Source organism: Cicer arietinum, chromosome 5, assembly GCF_000331145.2.
Source record: "Cicer arietinum cultivar CDC Frontier isolate Library 1 chromosome 5, Cicar.CDCFrontier_v2.0, whole genome shotgun sequence".
Classification (NCBI taxonomy): domain Eukaryota; kingdom Viridiplantae; phylum Streptophyta; class Magnoliopsida; order Fabales; family Fabaceae; genus Cicer; species Cicer arietinum.
Window position 1 is genome coordinate 77,570,724 of NC_021164.2, and position 20,277 is coordinate 77,591,000.

At 31.3% G+C, this 20,277-nt stretch overlaps 4 protein-coding genes across 4 annotated transcripts; 1 reads left to right on the forward strand and 3 right to left on the reverse strand.

Moving 5' to 3' along the window:
• Nucleotides 1–1,114: 1,114 nt before the first annotated feature.
• LOC101500970 (CO(2)-response secreted protease-like) lies at nucleotides 1,115–4,993 on the reverse strand. Its single transcript, XM_004500866.4, has 9 exons — nucleotides 4,721–4,993; nucleotides 4,384–4,634; nucleotides 4,152–4,263; nucleotides 3,572–4,076; nucleotides 3,378–3,478; nucleotides 3,053–3,295; nucleotides 2,583–2,697; nucleotides 2,291–2,501; nucleotides 1,115–1,761 (listed from the first exon to the last, which is right to left on the reverse strand). Exons 1-9 carry the CDS (start codon nucleotides 4,930–4,932, stop codon nucleotides 1,205–1,207), a joined length of 2,307 nt encoding a protein of 768 aa, XP_004500923.1. The 5' UTR covers nucleotides 4,933–4,993; the 3' UTR covers nucleotides 1,115–1,204.
• A 2,793-nt stretch (nucleotides 4,994–7,786) lies between these two features.
• LOC101500656 (la-related protein 1C-like) lies at nucleotides 7,787–11,162 on the reverse strand. Its single transcript, XM_012716064.3, has 6 exons — nucleotides 10,532–11,162; nucleotides 9,582–10,125; nucleotides 9,362–9,506; nucleotides 9,130–9,220; nucleotides 8,490–8,561; nucleotides 7,787–8,377 (listed from the first exon to the last, which is right to left on the reverse strand). Exons 1-6 carry the CDS (start codon nucleotides 10,952–10,954, stop codon nucleotides 8,207–8,209), a joined length of 1,446 nt encoding a protein of 481 aa, XP_012571518.1. The 5' UTR covers nucleotides 10,955–11,162; the 3' UTR covers nucleotides 7,787–8,206.
• Nucleotides 11,163–14,182: 3,020 nt separating this feature from the next.
• On the forward strand, nucleotides 14,183–16,217 carry LOC101500344 (UPF0496 protein At1g20180). Its single transcript, XM_004500865.4, has 2 exons — nucleotides 14,183–14,339; nucleotides 14,565–16,217. Exons 1-2 carry the CDS (start codon nucleotides 14,303–14,305, stop codon nucleotides 15,695–15,697), a joined length of 1,170 nt encoding a protein of 389 aa, XP_004500922.1. The 5' UTR covers nucleotides 14,183–14,302; the 3' UTR covers nucleotides 15,698–16,217.
• Nucleotides 16,218–16,350: 133 nt separating this feature from the next.
• LOC101500002 (uncharacterized) lies at nucleotides 16,351–19,978 on the reverse strand. Its single transcript, XM_004500864.4, has 6 exons — nucleotides 19,358–19,978; nucleotides 19,215–19,263; nucleotides 18,946–19,072; nucleotides 18,493–18,563; nucleotides 18,310–18,382; nucleotides 16,351–16,837 (listed from the first exon to the last, which is right to left on the reverse strand). The coding sequence occupies exons 1-6, from the start codon at nucleotides 19,542–19,544 to the stop codon at nucleotides 16,724–16,726; spliced, it is 621 nt and encodes a 206-aa protein (XP_004500921.1). The 5' UTR covers nucleotides 19,545–19,978; the 3' UTR covers nucleotides 16,351–16,723.
• Between the last annotated feature and the right edge of the window lie 299 nt (nucleotides 19,979–20,277).

Here is a 20,277-nt window from a genome sequence, read left to right on the forward strand (position 1 = left end):
ATTAAAAACAAACAATTTTAAATGTGTGCCATTGTTTTGAAAACTACAACTAATGTATTTTACAAAATATTTTCATATGTTTTGAAACTAATGTGTTCATATTTTGTTTTGAAAATATTTTAACTAATGTGTTTTGAAACCCACAAAATATATTTTATTCATATATATTTATACAATAAATTATAAAATATTTTGTTCATATTTTGCTCCATTGACTGCTAGTGATATTTCGTGTCATTAATATTATTAAATTTATTTTTCTTTATTTATTAATATTAACAAGTAAAATTTATTAATATTATTAAATTTATTTTTCTTTATTTATTTTTTATCAATTACTTAAATCAAATATTATAAGACTTTGTTCATGCAAAACAGCCAAGAAAATATAATTGAAAAAAAAACTACTATTAGTTTATTCTTTTTAGTTTGAAAGTGAATTTTATATTGAAAGTGACAAATAAATAGTGCAACGGACTTTTTTCTTATCGCAATTAAAGTAAATTGTTAAGAGCATATTTCGAAAAATAAAAAGTAATTTTTTTGTCTGATAAAGAATAATTTAAAATTTTAGAAGTTAAATATGATTTATCCATATGGCTTTATGGAAATCCAATAGAAATGGAAGAAAATAGAATAACGAGTAAAAGAAGAATGAGAACTCGCTATTAAACCTAATGCGGAATTTCAATCTTTTAAGGAAATTCAACAAACATGGAAGAAAATAGAAGAACGAGAACTAGTTACTAAATCGCATGTTAATGTGGAGGCAGTTCAACTCTATCCAGTAAAATTGATCATACGAGAAGAAGAAGTAATAATATAACGATCATAAATATTGTAATTGGAAATGATGTTGGCAGCATAACAATGAGTCTATGACATATATTATGGCTTTTAAGATTAATTTTGAGGCTAACTTTACATTTATCATAGGTTGTTCAAAGTATATCCTAACCAAGAGTTACAATTTAAAACACTAGTAATATCTATGCAAACAAACAATTTTACTTTTGGTTTACATTTTCCCATAAAAAATAAGTTGCCTAAAATTACTTCGACTTACTTAAAATCTATGAAAATCACATAAATTTAACTCGTAGTGTAGTGTCAGTTAGAACAAAAGGGTAAATAACATTAACAACACATGAGTAGGAATTTACAAGAAATGAGCTTGCATTTATTCATATTTCTTTAAATTTAGCTAAATAGCTAATACAAAAGGACTTCGAACACTATGTTTACCATTACTCCAGGTAATGGATCCAAACAGATCTTCCTCCAAGGTTGAAGTCGACGAGAAAACAACTTTGAAGCTCAATTTCTTTATACTTTTTTTAAATTGAAGTTTATCTGGAATCAACTTAACATCCACCCCAATCGGAGCATCGATGATAGGAGTGTAGACAGTTTCATCCTCTTCACCAATGTTGGTAACAGTTCTAGTCACATTCACGGTTCCTTTCCCATTGAAGTTGGAGATTGCTATGGAAGGGTAGTTGATGTTGGAAATATGATCATTAGTTGAATCCTTGGGGCAACTGAAACTATTTGGGATAGTTTTGGAGATAACCTTAATTGTGTTTATATTGAATCCAAGGTAACACAAGTAATTCAAGTAGTCAACGGTGGTGGTTTCATAAACTAGCCCGGGTTGAAATGGTTCAGATGTTGTTATTTCCCCTGCTCCAAAGTCATAGGGTGTTGCAACTGATCCTGAATCCGTTGTAATTGGAGCATTCATATTGTTAATTTGATTTGCTGCATTTAGAAAAATTGGAGCTTATGAGTTGCTAGATAGATATTATAATCATATCTAACCTAGGATTACATTACCTGGAGTGAATGTGCAGGGATCCTCTCATTTCTCAAAAAAAGAAATTGAAAGCTCCGTTGCTAATGTTGAGTGTATAAAAGTTTAATTATACAAGATAAATGACACAATATTCAAAACATGTGCATTTATACATCAAAAACTGCAGTAATTGATGAAATGGAAATAGTGACAAATGGAGAAGATCTTACCCCTAAGTGAATAATCAATCTAATATGTGAAATTGTAGTAGTTAAATTGGCGAAATTTAAAATGATCTATAAAATTTAAAAATCTTTGATCGCATCAGTCTCTGCATGTGGGACAATTTTTAAAGACCTAATCAATTGACTTAAAATGACTGGTGTGGTCGATAATTTTTTGTTTCAGAAATCATTTTAGAATTTTTAGGATTGAACTATACAATACTTGGAGACTAAATTGATGATTCATTTGTGTAAAAATGAAAAGCCTGACCTGATGTCATGATGGCTGATCTGATTGCAGAGATACTCCATGAAGGATTTCGAGCTTTGATGCTGGCTGCAAGGCCTGAAACATGCGGGCATGACATGGAAGTCCCTGAGACAATTTTAAATGGTGAGGGCTTTTGACCTTTTGGAACCTCGCTCGTGTCATTGCCAAACCATGCTGCAAGAATACCAACACCTGGTGCTGCAATATCAGGCTACACACAAAGAAACTGGTCTTGTTTAGTGTTGAGCAAGCATTGATATTATAAAGTTTATGGTATTATTATTAGGCTAACCTTGAGAATATTCTTTGAAAGGTATGAAGGCCCTCTAGATGAAAACATTGCCACCATAGGTGCAGGTTTATAATCCAAGACTGTAACTGTTGGTAGAATTGTTGCCACTGGATTGCTTCAGATTATTATATGTAAAAATACAATAACATTAACGTGAATATTCAATTTTTATTAATCATATTTAACCAAATTCACTCATTTAATTGGCACAAATTTAAAATTAAAAAAAAAAAGTTACAAAAAATTATTGTTAATGATTGACATATGTTAGCGCAATACAAATGCAGACAAATTAGCATAGACGCTAGTGTTTATAATTTCAACACATTTAGTGACAAGTGACGAGTTTCGCATTTTTAGGGACTAATATCTAGTTTAGTCAAATTCTAAAATAAACATTGTTTGGTTATAAATTAGTAAGATTGTTTACTAAGTTTATTTGTCATGAGAAAAACTTAAAAAATGGTTACCTGGTTGAATTGATATACTGGAGGATTGTGGCAGCATCTTTTGGAATTACTTCAGTTGATGGAAAGTCACCATAATATATTGCATCTCCTCCATCTTGGTCAGTAATATGAATAATACCTATTCCACCCACCTTTTGCACCGTGTTAGTTTTGTTGAAGGCTAAATTATAGTCATCTATGCCATCGCAAACGACAATCTTTCCTTTCACTTTTGTTTCATCTAAAGAATTTTCGTAACACTGCCTGCATTTCACACAAAAAAAAAAGATGTTACTGTCCAACTTCAAAATCTTAATTTTATTATTTGTCAATTTTGCATACATACCTAGCTTCATCTAAGTCACTAGAACTCGTCTTGGCAGAGTAGCCGTATACCAATGGATAATCAGCAGATTTTGAAAGTGGGGAGAAATTAATGGCTCGACCCTGAAGTATGACAATTAATTACCATGCATCAACACATGTGCCATAACTCATGTACCAATTTGAAAATTGCATAATGAGCGTTATAAAATGTACCTTGATAACTTTATTACTACCCAAAAGAACATTAGACTGCAAATCACGGTCAATAGTGGTAGCTCCAACAGTAAAAATCCAAGGAGCATCGTTAAGAACCGTTCTGTTGTGGGGTCCTGAATTCCCCGCGGAGCAAACAACGAGAATGCCACGTTCAACTGCGTGGAAAGCTCCTATTGCAACCGGATCGGTTGTCAAATCGTATGAATGTTCTCCAAGCGAAACCGAAAGTACATCCACACCATCATAAATTGCATCATCAAACGCCGCAAGGATGGCGGATCCAGAACACCCAAACTCTTTAAAGCACACTTTGTATATTGCTAGCCTTGATTCAGGGGACCCACCTTTTGCTGTCCCTGATGCCACACCGTAGTAAGACGCATCACTCACGGGGATCCCTGCCGCCGTCGATGCTGTGTGGGTCCCATGTCCAACTATATCCCTTGCCGTGCTATCGTCTCCTTCACTTTCATGGTAATAACACCTTGCTCCTATTATTTTCCTAATGCATATTCGAATAACATTTAATTCATCTATGTTTTTTACTATATGCTTTTGGGTGTGAAAAGTTATTTACCTGTTACAGTTGGATGAGTTGAAGTCTTTTGAATTCATGCAACTGCCTTTCCAACTGGCTGGTATAGGATCCATTCCCTTGTCTGAAAAACTTGCTGCTTCTGGCCATATCCCTGAATATATTCTTTTTTTATATCAATACTTAAATACTCCTAACTTTTAACCAACATATTAAAAACAATATTAATCACATACTAATTACTCTAATTAACTAACATTGTATCTTATACAACCTGTGTCTAGTATGCCAATTACGACGTTGGATGAAGAAGAAGAAGAAGAATCTGAGTGAGTGTTGATTTTGACATGAGTTTGTAAGTCGAGGAAATCCCATGAACGTGTAGTGTGAAGGTTGAGAATGGGATCAGGGAAGACAGAAACAACACCAGGTTGTTGAGCAATTGAGTTTGCTTCTTCTTTTGATAGATGAGCTGCGAAGCCTGAGAATCCGTGTTTGTAGTTTCTTACTAGAGCTTTCTCATTCCTATTCATTTCACATTTCAATTATTATTACTATTATCATTCATTCATTCATTCCACATGCAATTAATGCTTTAATTCATTCATTACCTTCTTAACACTCTGTTTAATAGATGAGCATGATCATTGCGAAGGGAAGCATTTGATGAATCAGCTGCTCCCATATACACAATATATACTTTCTTCTCATTCTCTGTTTCACTTATATCACCTGATGATTTTCTTGATTCTCCAACACAAATTACACCAAACAAATATAATACTACTATCAATAAAATTGGATTTCCTTTCATCTTCATCATTATGTTCTCTTAATGAACTCTTGGTGTTCAATTAGTTTCTGATGAGCATGCTTGGTAACTCTAGAACACATATATATATAAGAAGCAATGGGTCTATTTTAAGTTAATAATAATTAAGTTGGTGCTTTATTAGAGTAATTCGTATTCAAATCAATTTAGAAACTAAAAATTTCACAAAACCGAATATAGTTTAATATTTTTTTATATTATTTTGTGAAAATAACACAGGTAGAACCAAACTACGTTAATAAGTTTTGATGCTTATTTATTTTATATTAGTATGATATATTACATTTATATATTATTTGTTGAGTTTTTATTTATTTTCTTAATAATACTTATTAGTTTAATTTAATATTTTGTTTTTTACTATTTTATATATATCAAACATAATAAATCATTGTTATTCTCTAATGTTAAATTTTAATATATTATATGTTATGTTGTATAGTATCAAATCTACCATTTTATTGTATTTTTATGATATTAACAGTAATATAATTTCTATAATTGTAATTTGAATATTCCTTCAAATCAAATCACATGTGATTTTTTTGTTTGAATCATTATTTATTTTTTTACTATTCAAACTGCACACAAACACCAATAAAATAACCAATACTCACACAATTAGAAGAAGTTGATCACACCACAATTATTTGTTGGATGCGATTCATAAAGTTCATAAAGATGTTGGTCATGCTTGTTGAATGAGTGTATTTCTTGAAATGAATCATATTGCTGATTTATTTGATTCAAATCTAAAGGTTTTTGAGGTTTCTCCTTTTTTATTAATTTTAATACCATAATGACATATGATGCTTGTATTGTTTTTTTTTTGGGGTTTTAGTTTTGAGATTCTTGGGGCTTAGCCCCTTTTGATCATAAAAAATATATATCAACAACAAAATTATTTGTTATACACGTTTGAATAAAATTGTTTTATATAACATCCCATGACATCTTACCATATATATATTATGAATATATCTTACAATAATTACGAGAAGAGTGTTTTTTTGAAGAAGGAAACACATCACCGACGACTATCAATAAAAACCATCTTAAAAAGAAGAAGAAAATAAAAACTCTAGCTATATCTTTGCCTGGCCATAAATCAAACTCACTAATTATAGGAGTCTTTTAAAAACTAAAGCAACTCCGTATATAATAACAATAATATACCATAAGATTCTCCCGAGCTAGAGAGAATAATTCATTCTTCGAAAATAATTGTGGGAATGTTAATTCTAATTAAAGAATATAACAAGCTCTGTCACACATAATTTCCTTACTATATCATGACATGTAAGTGGGCTTGTGCGGAAATTATTATTGTAATTATTGGCCAAAATAGAAACTAATCATATTGCTGAGAAATATGATTATCTTACTAGACAAGCATTTTGGTAAACCATGTTCACTAGTTAAAATTATATATTAAGAGCAAGGTTTCCATTGATTAAATGAGTTATTTATTAAACTAATTGTTACTAGCCAAATATTTCGATTATAATCATGTTTTTCTCTATTTTATATCTTCGACGAAAACATAAAATTTCAATAAAAAATATTACTTTCATTTTAGAAATTAACATTTCTTCACAAAGTCTTTTATTTCATGAAATGTCATGTTTTTATTTGAGTGATGTGGCAAAGAGAAAAAAGAATAGACATATATTTATTTAAATTCCAAAAAAAAAAAGTTCAAGACCATAGTGAAGTTTTATTTCGTAAATCATTTTTTAAGAAACATGATTTCAACATCTTGACATATTATAAAATATTTTATTTTAAAAATAACATTAACAAATACTTGTCATGGTAAAATATGGTCGGATGTCTAGTAAACTTTTTTACACAATTCATATGGTTGTTAAATTAAAAAATAATTTAAGTATCAAATATTTTACTGGTCATTTATTACTTTTTTTTTTTAAGGATTTATTATTTATCACTTGACCGGTAGAAAAGTTGTTAATCTTAGTAAAAAAAAACTACAAAATTCCACATTTGATGATATAAATCCATGTATTCATGTTGTAGGATCCATATTTAATCTTTTTATATTTCATCGTAACATATTATCTCACTTTATATGTTTCACACACATATATAGAAAGAGCAAGTTCAATGGATTGTTATATACTTACAGTGTAAAACAGTTTGATTCTGTCATCCAATCTCAACTCGTTATTAATTTTCATTAGACCAATCTCAACTTGTTGTTAATTCTAGTGAGTGTAAAAAATAATTTACTAGATTTCCTTTCTTTTTTTTTAATGTGTATATAACAAATAACTACAACGTCATTCATTCATTCTCATTACTGTCGTGTATGTATTTTAAAAGTGCTCCAGCCCATATAAGATGCAGAGGTTGAACGGTAAGAACTATTGTCATGAGAGAAAGTGGATGAAAATATTTGATTAATTGAAGAAAATACTAACCATATGCATCACTTAGAGCATTGCACCACAAAAGATATAATGAGGATATTTCAGACAAACTCATGGCAAACCTAGTGAAATTGCTCTTTGAACCAAAAAAATTTCTTACATAAGACTGAAATACTGCCTACTTATCTTAAAACAAGTCTAATAACATAAATGACTTTCTATTTATTAATGATAATAAGATGAATAATAATAATAATAATAATAATAATAATAATAATAATAACAAAACCAATAAAATAAGTTCAAAAAGTAAGTCTCACACATAATAAATATATATGGCCAAAATGTCTGGTCAGATACAGGTTTCCCATCATGAACAAAAACAACCAATGCAAATGAAATTCAATAACGTTATGCATAAAAAATAGGTCAAGAAACAAATTGTACAAATATACTTGAAACAAGTTCAACTCATCAAATCATTTCAATTGATGAAGTACTTCACTCACAGACCACCAGAAAATGAATAAATTAGTTGCAACAAATATAAAGCTGTACAAAACCAAAAATTTGTCAAAGTTGTCTCCTTCTAAGTTTCTTCTACCTCACGTCAACTTCTTTTTGTCCTTTAAGCCAATACTAATTCTTATTAGCTCATCTCATCGACTAAACTACTATCAAAATCAATATGGCCATGAATCAAGAGTACAAATCTATCCCTAACACCCCTTCCAAAAAATAGTTTTAAAAATAAAAAATGAAATACTACAATGGATTAATGAAGTAGATATGTTTTGATTTAATTGTCCTTCCGAGCATAAATTGGGATTTGAGACTAATTGAAAGTCTTCTCTCACAATTTGTGGAAGTCTCTTTCATGTAGACTCGCCATTTGTGGTAGTTGCTTCGTCAATGGTGATCTTATCAAAATCAGCAGCTATGTTATTATTGCAACTTGATCCAATGGGTGATATTGAACCAGAACCACGTCGATGAGCAGAGGGTAGCCACCTCATCCACTCATTGCGCCTCCTCAGTTTGTCGCCCTATGTCAAAGATGAGAATAAGAAATAACTAGTAAAAACTTTGAAACCATTGAAATGTATCTCAAACATATACTTTCATCATAAACATAAAATACTATATAACAACTCTTACCTGTACTTCCACGACTAACGAAGTTCTCAGTGACTCCAATATTAATTCAATGTTGTTAGTCAAATTCTTAACCTGCAAAAGGATATTTATTTTAGAGCAAAAACAACCCTACAACATTAAATAATTATTAAAATTTAATCAAGATAAAACCTGAATTTTGACAGTGCACGGAAACCGATTAACGGTACAATGGTTGATGATCGATTCACAAGATATAGATTAATTTTAATAGTCACAATCTCAATTAGTTAGTGTGTTGGTATTCCAAAAAAATTTCCATCAGAAAGCTAAGCAGTTTTACATAAGCAAGGCAATTAGAATAAGCACCAATAAAATCCATTCTTTTTCAAAAAAAATTCTTAGCTCCTTTGTTATGTAATATTTTAGTGCCACTATAACTGCATCTCAATTTAGAAGAGAGAAAAAGCAAAATATATCAAATAGTCTACCACAAATGGCTAGTAAAGACTTAAAAGTAATCAACCAAAAGGTATATCTAATATCACGAATATAAATAAATTATAGCAAAAAAACAATGTCAATTCCAACATAGTGCACATGTAGGATTTGCATTTACATATTCAAAGGTTCACCACAGAAAATGTCAAAAGTATAGCTTAATCAACAACAATTAACTTACCCGTGGGAAGTTTGCAATCAAGCTAATTGAAACCCAGCCGCATTCGTCCATGTTGGATCTCAGAAAGTCGTCTTTTACTAGATTAGCATCGCTGTAAAAAATAAATAAACAATCAATAAAAATTCAACAACCAAGAATTTGTGCAATAACATAGAATAAAATAAATAAATAAATAAATAAACAATGAATAAAAATTCAACTTTGTGGAATAACATAGAATAAAATAAATCACCTAAAATAATAATCAACTTGATTAAGTATTGAATTGATCAGTTGAGTTTCTGCAACCGGGAAGAACATCGCGGGAGGAGGTGGATGGGTCAAGAATGGCATTCCTCCAAAGGGTTCAAACGGCAATGTTGGATAATAACAGAATTCTGAAAACAAGAAGACAAATCATTAATTGTGTTTTGTGATGGAAAACAATTGAATAAAAGAATAAATAAACTGACCATGAAACCCAGCCTGATTTACAAATGGCCTCAAAGACTGATGTCCTAAATATGAGGCAGAATTCGGCAATGTCGGTGTCAGAAATCCGCTTGAATGCATTCTCTGGTGTAGATGAGGAGGATCTCTAGTGTTTACTAAATTTCCCGGACCCTGATTGCGTCTGACGCCGTAATTGTTATGGGGACGGTTCCCATGATTACCCCTGTGAGAGGGACTCCTGTGTTCATTGACCGGCGGCACATAAACCCCAACAGGTGACCTTGGACTCCAGCCATTATTGTTCCTGTACAGATGAATCCCGTCAGGAGAGGTGGTAGTAGGGATCTGAAGCACTGGAAAAGGTGGAGCAGCCGATTGTTGAAGATTAGAGTGAACGGGGTTGGAAGGACCCGTATTGCTATCGCCGTTTCCTCCTCCCCGCCTCGTCGATCTTTGTCTATTATTACCCACACCGCAGTTTATTGGAGGAGTAGGTTTCACATTAGCATCAACAGTAACATTTGCATTAGCATGTTTCTGAGGGGAATGTGAAGTAATAGACCCCTACAAAAATAACAGCAATAAAATAAAGTGCGGGAATAGATAAAGGTCAAAACTTAGATGCATTTCTTTAATGTATTTCTTACTTTTCCTATGGTTATTAACTTAACCAAATATGATTTTATCAAATCCATAATTTTCTCAAAGTTTGTTATAACCACAAAAAATATGTTTGATGTCAAGAACCTTAAGAAAAGCACTTAAGAAAATGCACCGTTTTTTCCATAAATAAAGAGACTATATATAATGTAACCGTGAAATTAAATCAATTACCAATGTTCTAATATTTCATAAATTTGTTCTAATGTCATATTTTACCAATGTTTCAAAACAACAAATCAAATACTATTCATTTATTGAACTTAATGAACAAAAACGTAAAAGATTCAAGATTGTTATGAAAACTAACCTGAGGAATGGAGATTGATCCGTCAATGGCGGAAGAGGAATCAGATGACAATTTAACAGTAGGCTTAGCAGATAAAGCGGGCCAAGAAACAGCACCCATTACAGGACTCACATCAGAAATACCATTAGATGGATTCTTCCAAGCGTTTTTAGGGTTACACGCATTGTTATTCTTGTCAGCATTTGAGTTATCTACGGCAGACGCAGCGGCGGCGGCATCGGAATTGCCAGAATCAATGGATGACGAAGAAGAAGACGATGGCGGCGATGGGTGGTTGAGTGGTTCGGAATCAGCACCGCGAACAACCTTGATCCACGGAGAAGGTAAGTTTTTTCGCGGGTAATTAGGGTTATTGATGGCGGCAGCATTAGTAGTGGTTGGCGAGTGGTGATTAGAGGAAGAGTCAGCTGTGTGAGTAACCATTGCCGATTAGGGTTTGTGATAATGTGAAAAAAACAGATTTGAAGAGGATCGATCAGTGTATAGAGAAAAGAATAGAAAAAATAATGGCCATAGGGGGGAATAAAATCGATAAAGATTGAAGAAAGAAAGAAAGAAATGAAAGAATAGGGGGAATTGATTAGGGTTTGAGATGGAAAGAAAACTGAAAAAGAAAAAAGAAAAAAGAAAAAAGAGAGGGATGTTGTTCTGAGTATGGATCAAGAAATCGATCGCTTATTCCCTCTCTTCTCTTCTTTATGTTTTACTGCCCTCAAAATCAGGAGTGACTTATTCTTGGTTTAGGTGTGATGTCTTATAAATCTAATATACGTTTTGTTTACGCGCTTTTCTCTTTTTTTTTTTTTTTATTAAATTTTCTCTATATTTTTTACATTGGTTAGTTCACTTTGAGATGCAATTACGTTTTTTTTATGGCAGAAAATAGTTTTTTTAGTAAACTTTGTTTCTGCTTAATATAAAAAGAAATTTAAGTTTGTAAGGGTTAAAATTATTAGTTAGTTTTAATCAAATAAAGTTTAGTATTTAGTCATTTATGTAGAGCAAAATTGATTTAAATTATTATATTTTAGTGAAAAAAATTAAAGTTACAAATATCTATAACATTAATATATTTTTAGTTTTGTCCTTATTAAATTTTATTGAAAATTTAATTCCTCTATGTTTTCTTTGTTTGCATCAGCAAATAGAACTATTCATTTTTTAATAAAAGAGGTCATGCATTAATTAGAAAATAAAGTAGGGATTGATTACCCTAAAATCATACATGAAATATGTTTGATAACATCAATATTAAATATGTGTTTGGTTCAACGAAAATGAGAAAAAAATGAGATATTTTAATGGACGGGATGAAAAAAGAGATTATGAAGAAGAAATAGATACATGTTTGGTTTAAATGAGAAGAATAATGGTAGATTTTAATGGTTTTATGTTTGGTTCAAGGGAGGAAAATAATTTTAAATAGTTTTTTAGTTACAATGAACATTTATCATTTTCTCCCCTTCAAATCTCCAGAAAATGAAGGGTGAACAAAAATCATTTAATTAGAGATTTTGTTCTCTTCCTCCCTTCCTGCCACTTGAACCAAATACAAAAACTTAAAAATCTTATCTCCCTTTTCCTCCAACCAAACACACTTAAGAATTTGACAAGTTATACTGGCTAAGCAAATGAGCACATTTATCAATCTTTCTAGGTGAAAAATAAATAGAGGCATTTCTTTGAGAGAGAGAAAGTCAAGTAGATATTGCTCCATAAAGTCCACATCACAACAAAAATAGAATTACTAGAATTTATTTTACAAAAGAAACCTTTATGAAACCACATTCAACCACAAATCGAAGCACCATCTTTAACCTTATGCACACCATCATTGTTCATTTTAAGCATACCCACCTTTAACCATATGGAGCTAGTATATAAGCACTCAATTGTGCATTTTGGAGAACACTTTATTTTTTTATCAATGAAATCAAAAAAAATTTAATACCATATATAATCTCCTATTCTCTTCGAACAACTAAGTGTTTGAGTTTTATAGTGTTAGCAACCACTCTACTTTAAAAAAAAAAGAACTTATTCACAAATTCAATCCAACTGTCATCTTTAAGTTTGATGTATATGATAAATTTGACTTACAAGTGACCGACTTTTTGAATCAAAAATCTTCTTGACAATGTGTTGGTTAGAGGACATGTCTAGTGGATGTAAAAAAAAATCTTACATTAAGTGAAAATATAATTCTTGAGCAACATATTAATTGATAGAACACTTACTTTACTGCTTTATAATTAATTTAGATTGAAGAATCAAGAGTAGAGAAACAAAGGAATGAAAATAATCAAAATTTTCTTATTACTTGTATTACAAGTAATTGCACTAGTTTGTATTATATATCAAAACACTTATGAAGGAAGTTGTTATAACTAACTACTAACAGCCTCTAATAACATTTTAACTAACTTCTAGCATTTCTAACTACTATTTTGAATTACAAGTTTAACATTAATGAATTGTCCTATATACTTAATACATTAAAAATTTAGATAAAAATATGATGCTAATAAACTAAAATTTTAAATGAAAATATGATATTGAAACCATAAGTAATTTCTCTGGACTTATTGTTATGATCTCTATATATTTAAACTCCCATAAAGTAGTAATCTAACACTGTTGAAATGAAAAATTGATCAAATCATCCATATTTCCTAATTAGGCAATTACTAACAAACTATATTTGTGTGATGTGACCACAACCTATAATGACATGATAATTCATTTTGTGGCGTGTCATGATATATTAAGTTATCATAAAGTTATCACAACGGTGTCAAAAAATATCATTTGCATGAGCTCTTTGTGTAAGTAAATAGACAAAATATTAATGGTCTGGTCATATCTTATTATTCAAAAATTACTTTTGACTTGATTTAAAAAATTAAATTGCATATAGGGGCAAATAAGAGCACCCACATTACATGTACTAAACTTTTTTTTAATGAAAATTTATGTTACGAAAATTGTAAACTTAATCAAATAAATACGAGGTTTTCAATTAAATTCTTAAAATTATGAATATTTTAAAAAAGTCTTTGAATTTATTAAATTTTATTTATATTAGTTCTTGTAAAAATATGTTAATGTTATGAATTAAATTGATAATAAGTAGTTAAAAAAAGACATAATAAATTATAAAAAAAATATATAAAACCTAATCGACACTTTAATAGATTTAATTATATTTTTGAATATTAATATTATAATCTAAATATTTGAGAGCACTCTACAAAGCAAGCTAGGGATTAATTCATGAATTACTCATCAATGTCCGATGTTTATAATGATACTAAATGTGTGTGGGAAACATTTCGGTTAATATTGATGGCGATGTTTATAATTATACGTTTTTTTTTTTTGTCATTTAATTATTTTTAAAATATTTTAGTGATAAAACTCATGTATAGAAAAGTGGAATATTGTGGAACTAGGGTCACAGCCTCTCAAATGAAATGTATCTGCAGTTTTTGAACATATGAAGTACATTGAAGAGACGTTATTTTAATTTTGGTAAAATAAAAATAAGTAGTTTCCGTGAATGGAAATATATAAATTGAGGTTGCGGAGGAAAATATATATATCCAAGCGTCCACGTTGGAGAACACAGCGTGTGAGGTAAGTTAACTTGTAAACAAAGCCATAATAACAGAACAATGCATATAAGTTTCTCTTCTCTTATTTTCGTATATTCAAATTCTCTTCTCTTGCAAATTGCAACATTTCTGATTCATTATTTCATATATTTAGGGGATGACAAAGTGTTTATCTCTCTTCCGAAGAAAAACAGGTAAGTTAATTCTATTTTTGCAACACTCTTTTTTTCTTTTGATCCGTTTATTTTTTTTATTTTTTATTTTTTGTTCTGTTTTTTTTTTAATGTTGAATTCAACTCCTATATCATAGGAGGTTTTGTTTGGTGTCTAGTTACTAATTACTTATCAATTAATTAATAATTAGCTTAATATTTAATGATGAAGTTAATTGATTTTATACAAATTATATAAACCTGCAGGTGGTGGATCGGAGGAACGCAACGAAGATAGCTTAAGCGACAAGCCAAACGTGAATGGAGAATACTTCAAAGCATTCAGAACAAAGTCATACATTGATATATGTAACAAAGTTCATAAACATGAAATTGATAACACAAGCTCCATATCATCGATCTCTTCCTCGTGTTCCACATCTTCTTCAACTTCTCTACCTAATTATTTCTTGAATCTGACTGAACATTTACTAGAACCTCGAAAAGAAATTGTTACAAAAATAATCAAGTGTTTGAAGGTGCACCGTCTTCTGGTGGACTACTTTGAATCGAGTTTAGAAGCATGTCTTTGTTGTGACACGATCCTTCAAAGTATTCGTCAAACTAGATTTGTTTATGGAAGAGTCACTAATGCAGTTAATAAGCTAAGCGAAAGAGTAGTACTTGAATATGACACTGACACCAACATGGACACAAACAACAACATCAATGCTATCTATAAAGAGCTTGCTTCCTTTGTATTGCAAAATAACAACAATCCTTTTTGTTTATCTAATAATGTTATTAAGTTTCACAACATTCAAGAGAAACACATGGTGCTTCTTAATAGACTAAACTCAAAGAGATTGAAACTTAGAAGAAGAATAAGAATAAAGAGGTTATGCAAGAAAGTTGGAGGAATTGGTCTAATCGTTTCGCAAACCACACTTTTGGTGGCTTTGTTGTTCTTTGCTTTCCATAGCATAATTGGATTGGCTGCTGCACCTTATGTAGTGGGTGGATTCTTAGGATTGATGAAGAAAAAGAAGAGATTCGTCAAGTATAGTACTTGTTCTGAAAAACTGTATGAGCAAATTGATGTAGCTGCAAAAGGGGTTTATATAGTGATAAATGATATGGATACTATGAGCCGTATGGTTAAGAGGTTAGAGGATGAAGTAGAACATTGGAGAGAGGTTGCTGATATTTGTGTGAAGAATTATGGCAATGGGAATGGAAAGGGTAGGTGTGAAATATTGAGGATGGTTGTGAGGGAATTTCATGATTGTCAAACTCAATTTCTGGACCAGTTAGAAGAGCTTGAGGAGCATATTTATTTGTGTTTTCTTACTATTAACAGATCTAGAAGACTGCTTATGCAAGAGATTACTCACAAGTAATGTTGAAATGATCAATGAAGATTGAAGACAATCTTTTAGCAGTGTATGGGCCAAGTTCAGTAAACTTCCCTTTGTTGCTGCTGCTGTAGAGTTAGGCTTTGACAAGTGCTCATTATTTCCATTTTCTTATACTCTCTATAATTCTTTGATTTTTTTAAGACATGTTGTTTATTTTTTATTTTTTTAATATTATAAATAAAAATCAAGTTTCATCTCATCATATGTGGTGTTAAATTTGGTGGATATTCATCCAAACCCATGTTTTGCTCATTTTTACCGGATTCTAACTTCTGGTAGTGTATTAGTGAACAGATGCACAAACACCTCCATGTTTTGCTCATTTTTACCGGATCCTAACTTCCGGTAGTGTATTAGTGAACAGATGGACAAACACGGTAGCAATCAGCATTCACCATTAACTTTTCTTGTAATGTTTATCTCTCTTGGCTGCTTTTTTGTGTTTGGCTATCATGTAGGTTTTTGGGTTTTGAAACCTGGCATTGGTTGTGTCTTCTCATTCAGACCAATAGATAAACTTTTTAACAATATTAGAAAGAAGAATAATTTACATGATATATGCTCCATTAGTTCCAAATGTAGTAGTAAGTTTTAACTCTTGACGAATTGGTATCAATTAAAAGAGGCTGAGAAAATTACCAAAAGGCCATCATCTATTACTAGAATTGTTCAAAAGATTCAAGTTTTGAACAATGATAATAAAATACAACAACAAATCAATTGAAAATAAAATCCTAAAAAATGGTTTCCCAGAAACATGAGTTTGAGATTTTCATTAATTTAACATGATTCGGCTACTTGACATGCACTGTTTCGACGGGGCTCACAACTGCTGCACCAAAAACACTCTCAATTTCATTCAGTTTGTAGCATTTGTATTTTGTAACCCCACTAGACACTAGTAAACGAAGCATCGTAAGGAAATCATGCAATCACTTCAATATGGCACTGCACCATGCTTCTTACGCTGTCTCGTTAAAGGTATCACAAGGCACCACATGCTTTCGATCAACTAACTTCCCTCATTTTCTTGTACTCTTGAAGGCTAACAAGGGAAGCCTTGACCTTGAGCCAGTCACCTGGTTTTGGCATGATAATAGCAATGTATCCTTCCCTGTCAGCCTAGATGTTGATAACAAAAAATTGTTCAGAAAACAAAAAATTGGATAAATTTCAAGAGAATATTCATAGGATAAACATATGGTATTAGGATGAAGACAAGTTGCAACAAAATAGCATGTTCGAACTATCTCAAGGAAACATTCAAGTAATTAGCAGCAGCAGCAGTAATCACTTTTACAAGTAAATTTACTTATAGACCAACCATGTACTATGGAAATCATTGCAAAGGTCACGAACACAACTTAAGCTGTGGTTTGCAGTAATCAAATATTTCTAATGCCTGCGATACTTCATACATTAATATTTCACTCCTACCACATTTGATACCACTGTTTCCCATTCACTTAATCATATGGTTTACCTAACGGTACAATGTCTGGTGTCTTGAAACATAAGCAATGCCAAGCATTTAATATTGTGTGGTCCCGAACAATAAAGAAAACCATAATACACATAATCATAAAATGATTTGATCACAACATAATATAGTGTAATGTATAGCCAACAATTTAGGATGTGTGGGAGAGAACGTTTTCCATGTTTTATGAAGAAGCATCCACTTAGACCTATGTTCGGGAGTGTGGGTGAGTAGTCCCCCCACTTTCCATGAATTTTTTTCTTTCTTTATTTGACTAAACCACTCCAATATGGGGTTAACTAATACTTTTATGATTCATGCCCAAATATGAAAAATGCATTGAAAGAGGGCTTTGGAGGATTTTGAACAAATTTTCAAATTCACTGTTTATCTATATAGCACTGTCAAAATAAAAATAATATTATTTGTAAGTATTTTCATCTCATTCCCTTCAAAAACACTCAAAAAGTGAAGGATTTCTCTATTTTTTCCATGGTTCTCTCCTTTACTCACATTTCTCTATTATTTCCTCCTTTTCCCTCCTAACTCCCAAACAAAGCCTTGGGTGCGGGATAAATTGAAGATATCGTCAACCTTCTTAGGTGCACATCCATGGAGGGCAGAAAGAATACTATCATTATAAATGAATCTTGTGCCTTTAGTGCATTTTTCCACCATCTTAATAACCATAAAAATGTTTCTTTAACCTAACACCCCTCTCTTCTATGAACTGTATGTCTGTATCTGCACTCCTGATTTTGCTAATACAAAATTGATCACAATGGGCAAACCTTTTTTTTTTTTTTTGACAGCCACAATGGACAAACCTCGACACATATATCAATTATAAACAAAAAAAGTTCCTTGTTTAGGTAATTGCTACACGTCCATTGGACAGTTAGAAAGGATAACAATAATACAGGGAGAGATTTCATTATCAATCAAGTTAGCATCTCAAACACATTGGTGTCAATGTAAAATTGAGGATAGAAAAGAAAGACATGTGTCTGATTCTTCATTTGTAATATGAAAAATTATCAGTTCTATTAGATGGAGCTATCATGCTATCCAAGCACACATAAAATAACAGACTGAATAAGAAAATCATTCTTACCGAAACATTAAGCAATTCTGGGTGCTCGATTAATTGTTGATTCACTTCCAAAAGGGAACCTTTGACACAACACCTATGAGTTGTCATCACAAGTTAAGCTATCAAATAGTTCATAGGTCACCCAGAAAGAAGCAAGTTGGTGAAGCATACAAATACACAGACACGCATATAAATAAACCGTACCTCACAATATAAGAATCATTTTTGGTAGAAACTTTACATAATGCCGTATTGGCCTCAAAGTGCTGTGCATTCTGCATAAATATACATCCTATTTTAATAAATACATGGAAAGAGAAAAAGTCATTTCAAATCATAAAATGTTTCGAAACACGCAACAATTCATCAAACGATACAATTTTGATGCATGCCTCAATCATTTATCAGCAGATCATAACCAAAAAGATATTGAGTCATAAATAAGGACAATCTGTGCATTTTCATGAAAACAACCTATAGTCCTACACAGTAAGGTAGAACTTTGCAACTCAATCTGCTTGCATAATACATAACATCATTCGCCAATAGTATTAGTAGGTTCATCGCCAACATAAAATTTAAAAACATATTTGCATTTTAAAATATCAAATTCCACAAATGGTATAAAGTGAAAATTGAAAAGAAAAAAAAAAGTACCTTCTTTCGCTTTCCAGAGACCTTGAAGCCGCTGCGATCAGACTTTCCAACATTGTAATCTACTTCTGTGATTCCACCTTCATCCTTAAAAGCAACATGGGAAGGAGCCAAGCCAATAACGCACAACCTTCAAGATCACACAAAAAAAGACTTTAGAAATAGTTACAATTCATGTCAACATTTTTAATGATATAATGATTATAGTGTAGTCTTTAGGGTGACGGTGTATATGAATATAAATTAAATTCAAAGATTAAATTAAACTGTACCCGTTGGCGTGCCGGTAAATGTACTGATCGTGAGCTGGTTTAGTAAAATCTGGATATATAAAAATAAACGAGATTAAAATGGAGGTTTAGGGTTTAAGGAGAAAAATGTGATAATAGTTTGAATTATATGTTAATGGAGTTACCTAGAGCGAAGTAAGTAACAAAATTGGATTCAACAGCAGAGGGAGGAGTGAGGGGAAGATTCTGAACATCAGGGAATAGAAGCTTCCCTAACTCTTCTTCTTCTTCTTCATTGTTTTTCTCTTCTCGTTGTTCTGTTTCTGAACATTTCGATTCGTTGATGATCTGGTCATTGTCTATGATCGACATTCTATTTTTTTTTTCTCAATTGAGAAAGAAACTGCAATGTTCACTAAGTATTTTCAAGTAAGTAGAAAGTAACAGCAACGTTGTGTTCGGTTTCTGTGTTTTTGTTCAGATATTCTAACTCGGTGCACTCACTCGAACTAGTTGTGTCTCCCTAACTAACCGTAACGGATTCGGCTAGGAATCAGGATGGGTCACTACGAGAATTAATGCGGGCTTCTCCATAAACAGCCCAATAAAACCGCTGCTACTTTTTCCACCGCCCTAACTACTAAGTCTACCAAATACTTTAAAATTTAATTTTTCAAAAAGAAACAACTTCATGTTGGTGGAAGTACATTTCTATTTCTTCACCAATCTCTGCATGCACCTAGACCACTCAGTCAGATGATTTTTAGCTTGTTATCTCATAGCTTCTGAGTAGATATCTTCTTTATTTATTTTATGAATATCTCTATTACAACTACATAGTTTTTGGGTAGATGTTGCATAGGGTCATGGAGAATAAGTGGTGCTCAGACAACTACGAAGTTGCACAAAAAGAATGTAAAAAGCACGAAAAATCTCATGGCATAATTAGAGATGTTTACGGTGTAATTAATAGTTTGGTTCAATTATTGAAAACTATTTTAAATCAAGTTTAGTGTAGTTTTGAATCGATTTAAAATTGGTTTATAAGTATAAATTAATTTAATATTTTAAATAAATTTTTAGTTAAACTCTATTTTAAAATAAT

What these genes read in the sequence shown, in the direction of transcription:
- LOC101500656 (XM_012716064.3), bottom strand. Translation starts at nt 10,954, where the DNA reads ATGGTTACTCACACAGCTGACTCTTCCTCTAATCACCACTCGCCAACC. An exon ending in TGATTGCAAACTTCCCACGG is followed by an intron (nt 8,562 to 9,129) that starts GTAAGTTAATTG and finishes ATCCTTTTGCAG; the next exon opens with GTTAAGAATTTGACTAACAA. An exon ending in CGTTAGTCGTGGAAGTACAG is followed by an intron (nt 8,378 to 8,489) that starts GTAAGAGTTGTT and finishes TCTTTGACATAG; the next exon opens with GGCGACAAACTGAGGAGGCG.
- LOC101500344 (XM_004500865.4), top strand. Translation starts at nt 14,303, where the DNA reads ATGACAAAGTGTTTATCTCTCTTCCGAAGAAAAACAG. An exon ending in TCTCTTCCGAAGAAAAACAG is followed by an intron (nt 14,340 to 14,564) that starts GTAAGTTAATTC and finishes ATAAACCTGCAG; the next exon opens with GTGGTGGATCGGAGGAACGC.
- LOC101500002 (XM_004500864.4), bottom strand. Translation starts at nt 19,544, where the DNA reads ATGTCGATCATAGACAATGACCAGATCATCAACGAATCGAAATGTTCA. An exon ending in TCTCTGGAAAGCGAAAGAAG is followed by an intron (nt 18,564 to 18,945) that starts GTACTTTTTTTT and finishes ATATTTATGCAG; the next exon opens with AATGCACAGCACTTTGAGGC. An exon ending in AATGATTCTTATATTGTGAG is followed by an intron (nt 18,383 to 18,492) that starts GTACGGTTTATT and finishes GACAACTCATAG; the next exon opens with GTGTTGTGTCAAAGGTTCCC.
- LOC101500970 (XM_004500866.4), bottom strand. Translation starts at nt 4,932, where the DNA reads ATGATGAAGATGAAAGGAAATCCAATTTTATTGATAGTAGTATTATAT. An exon ending in AGTGACTTAGATGAAGCTAG is followed by an intron (nt 3,296 to 3,377) that starts GTATGTATGCAA and finishes TGTGAAATGCAG; the next exon opens with GCAGTGTTACGAAAATTCTT. An exon ending in CAGTATATCAATTCAACCAG is followed by an intron (nt 2,698 to 3,052) that starts GTAACCATTTTT and finishes AATAATCTGAAG; the next exon opens with CAATCCAGTGGCAACAATTC.